This window comes from Chiloscyllium plagiosum, unplaced genomic scaffold (genome assembly GCF_004010195.1).
Source record: "Chiloscyllium plagiosum isolate BGI_BamShark_2017 unplaced genomic scaffold, ASM401019v2 scaf_10540, whole genome shotgun sequence".
In the NCBI taxonomy this organism is placed as follows: Eukaryota; Metazoa; Chordata; class Chondrichthyes; order Orectolobiformes; family Hemiscylliidae; genus Chiloscyllium; species Chiloscyllium plagiosum.
The window spans coordinates 36,238-40,593 of record NW_025214681.1 but is presented as its reverse complement, the minus strand read 5'-3'; the positions used below and the strand labels follow the sequence as shown (position 1 = coordinate 40,593).

The window sequence follows — 4,356 nt, the reverse complement described above, 5'->3', positions numbered from 1 at the left end:
CACTATTCCATGCCTCCTGACTTTCCGCATAAGCCTACCATGGGGAACCTTATCAAATGCCTTACGAAAATCCATGTACTCTACATCCACTGCTCTACCCTCATCCACATGCTTGGTCACCTCCGCAAAGAATTCAATAAGTCTTGTAAGGCAAGACCTACCCCTCACAAATCCGTGCTGGCTGTCCCTAATCAAGCAGTGTCTTTCCAGATACTCATAAATCCTACCCCCCAGTACCCTTTCCATTACTTTGCCTACAACCGAAGTAAGACTAACCGGCCTGTAATTCCCGGGGTTATCCCTGTTCCCTTTTTTGAACAGGGGCACAACATTCGCCACTCTCCAGTCCCCTGGTACCACCCCCGTTGACAGTGAAGACGAAAAGATTATTGCCAACGGCTCTGCAATTTCCTCTCTTGTTTCCCACATAATCCTAGGGTTCCAGGTACTTTCTCTCTACAACTAACGCATCCATCATCAGCAGTCGATGGCAAGCAATGTCAAGCTCTCATAATTATTTACGTATTTAACTGATACTTTATAGCATTGTTTGCAAACTGAATATTTCCACATAAGAACACAAATGAAGGCACAGAAGGAAGATCTATAACGAATTTATCCTTGTTGTGTTAAAGAATATCACAAAAGATACATATTCGCTGTGAAAGTTCAGATAGAGCAAGAAGTTCGATTTTTCATTCTTCGTCATTTCTGGGAGGTGTGTTTTGGTTATTATGACAGAAGTTATCGCTCATTCCTAATTAGCCAGAAGTCAACTCGGATAAATGCTGCAGATTTTCAGTCAATAATGACATTGGGCAACATGATCATATAAAATACTCGAACACCTGATGAGGAGCCAAATACTACTGTAAACGGATACCTATGAACGTGCATTAATTGGGAATATCGCAATGATGAGAAGAAACAACAAAAAGTGATCGGGGCACATATCAGCATTTAACATAAGCGATTCTAAGATATAGATTCATGCAGGGATGGTCTGTGGCAATTGTGGCATTTCCAACATTAAATTTTCTTAGACGTTCTTTCAGGTGATTCATCTTTTTGATGGGAAAGAGAATTGGGCACACATGGGTGAGTTAACACGCTGGTTCAATGAAATATTCTGAATGCACGTGTTGTCAGTTATTTGCCCCTGTGGACTTGCTTACTCTAAATAAATGAGGGATGATTTGTTTGCGTCTTAGAGATAACGTGTGAAGCTTCGGGAGTACTTCCACTTTTTGAAAGACAATGCACGGTGCAGCGAACGGCCCATTCTTTGCCATTTGCTTCCCAATTCTCGCACTTATTGGTGTCCCTGATAAATAACGTTAACTACAAAACTTTTTTTTTTGTAGCTACGAATGTGTTGCATCTTTTATTCATGGTCAAGCTCATGTTCTTATATGTATTGAAAAATTTTCAATTGTCTGTTAATGTGAGCACGTGGTAATTTATATGGTCGCATTCTATGATATGATACAGTTTAAGGTTGAATTAGAAATTAATATTGCAGGGGTTCTATTAATATTAATCCACTATTTTCAGAGCATTGCGTTTTCGTTTTTAGTGTTGCACAAAATAATCCCGTCGTAATGCAGAATCACTGATTACGACGGGGTTGTGCGATTATTATATTACAATAATTCTAATTGATAGTTGCGAGATCAAATATAATTTAGTTTATTGGCATAGCAATCTACCTTTTTGATTACTGGTCCGATGCAAATATTGCAGTCTAATACGTTCACACTGGAGATTTTTAATGAGACTCGGTGACTTCCTTTATTCATTCATGGCACTTGGTCGTTGCAAAACTTGATGTTCAACCATTGAATTTCAGAAAGGGTTGAGGAATTGAGTGGAAATGCAATTTTTAAAAAATGGATCATGCATTCAAAATGTTACCAATGGAGTATATTCTGTATGGGTTTTGTAATGGGTCAGACTATTTTACTTGTGTTCGATGTGGTTGACACTGACATCATGAATGTTGGTTGCTTATCTTTGATTTCTATTTGAAATCGTCGGGTTTGACTTGATCCATTGAGGATTGCCTTAAATACGAAGGGGTCTTTCATGAAACCTTAAACAAATGAAGGTCACCAAGAGAGACATAATGATAAAATAGAACAGAGTGCACACAGCTTGAATATTTCATAACATTACACAGATAATTGGAAATAAGATGCAACGATGGAGCCATTGAGACATGAAATCGCAGAATATATCTTATGGGCAGTGGAAGACATCATCACCACTTTTGGACATATATCAGGAATTCAAGAAATGGCAGATTTAACAATCAGCTGTAACCTCAGTGACGAAGATATGTATTAATTGGAAAGTTAGAAAGTTTCATCGAAATGCTGTTGGATGTAGACATATTTTACATCAGCAAGCATAGTGTTGCTGGATGGATGGGACATGGTATGCATCAAAACGTCGCAGCAAATATTTTGCATTTTGCAGATGCTTATTTTGATAGCGAGACGTGAGTATTGGTTCACTGTCAAAGGTGGGGTGGGGGAGGCGTTGAATTTATGAAGGGGTAGTTTGCGTTGACTCCATGTGCTGAAAAGTAATTAATCCAGCACTGGATGTTGAACATTCATCAACGGATTTGACAAAGCCAGATTCTTAAAGGGTAAACTTGAGCAATACATTAGATGATTCAAAAGCTGGTGGCATATGTATCATAACATATCTCTGTCCCTACCTCTCACAGAAAACTTGATAGCAATTGCAATCCTCTCCCGAGGACGGTGTGGACTTTCCCGGTGCATCACCTATTACTTGGTGGCAATAGCAGTGAGTGACTTCATTGTCATCATTACCGCTGTTGTACTGAACCGGATTGGACGCATTCACTTTCGGGAGTGTTACCTGTCTACCACGCTTGCTTGCAGACTCGGTGCAGTGCAGGTCCGTTGCAGCCGGGATGGTTCAGTCTGGTTGACCGTGGCCTTCACCTTCGACCGCTTTGTAGCCATTTGTTGCCAGAGAGCGAAGGCCAGATACTGCAAGGATAAAACTGCATCGTTGGTGATTGGAGTAATCTATGCCTTGAGCTGTATCAAGAACATCCCTTTCTACTTCATCTATCAACCTTTGTATACTGTGAATGGAGTGGGCTGGTTTTCTGACGTTCGAGTGATCTTCTATACTTGGCCAATCTGGCAAGTCTATGACTGGTTGGACCACACATTTACACCTTTTCTACCATTCTTGCTTATCCTGCTTCTGAACAACTTGACCGTACGGCACATCTTAGTAGCCAGCAGAGCACGCAGGAGGCTCCGGGGTGCCGACAATCGTGGTGCTATGGAGATGGCCAATCTCAAGAAGTCCATAGTCTTGCTCTTCACAATCTCCATCAGCTTCCTTCTCTTGTGGGCAAGCTATCTCGGGCATTTTCTCTACGTGCGAATTACAGGTGAAGGCTACATCTCTGGCCTGGATTTTAATGACCCATGGTATATCATTCAAGAGATGGTTAATATGCTTCAGTTGCTCAGTTCCTGCAACAACGTCTTCATATACGCAATCTCCCAGAACAAGTTCCGAGAAGAGATAAAGAAGGTGCTGGTGTGTCCTTTTAGCACGATCACTGCTGGATTTAAATAGGAAAAAGTGAGAAGAGAGAAATGCTTGTCATGTGTCATATCCTGCAGAGCGACTCTGTGTCTCATCATTCTCTTGAAACGGCATGCAGTGGGTGCAAACTCAGCAAACTCAAGGAAGCAAAGCCAATACTCCAGCAAATTCTGTTTTTTTGTTGACTATGCAGAAGGATCCGAAACGTTCAAATGTGATGGAATGTGACGGAAAACCTCGATCTGTGAGTGGCCTCTCAAATTTAAATAAGGCGTCATAATGTTAATATTTCAAAATAGAATGGGAAACTGTCTCCTCAGCTCCTTTACAAAATATTTGTTCGGAAATTTTCACCACTGAAACCAATCTTATTTTTTTTGTGCTTTTATCAATAATTCTGAACGATTCTGTGCACGTTGTTTTACAGCAAGTCCTGCTTAACTTCAGAAAAATAATCAATTGTCTGTCAAAAGTTCTGCAGTAAGAAATAGAGCATCTCAGGTAATCGAAACGGTTAGGCGATGGGCTACAACAGTTGCTACATGTCATATGGAGAGAGTCGAAAAGATGCATCATTTCATGCAAACGCCGAATAAATTCATGCCAGTTCCACGTGAAATATAATATAAAAGAAGACATGTTTTGCATCCTTTACAATTGAAAAATGTTGAGATTATGTTTAAATATGGACCACAATAAAAATTAAAACAACATACAATCATAAAACTTCGCAGATTAAAAGAAGGCTATGAA

At 40.1% G+C, this 4,356-nt stretch overlaps 1 protein-coding gene across 1 annotated transcript; it reads left to right on the top strand.

Moving 5' to 3' along the window:
* The first annotated feature begins 2,697 nt into the window (after positions 1-2,697).
* On the top strand, positions 2,698-3,633 carry LOC122547976 (probable G-protein coupled receptor 139). The gene has a single exon (XM_043686528.1). The coding sequence runs from the start codon at positions 2,698-2,700 to the stop codon at positions 3,631-3,633; it is 936 nt and encodes a 311-aa protein (XP_043542463.1).
* The last annotated feature ends 723 nt before the right edge of the window (positions 3,634-4,356 follow it).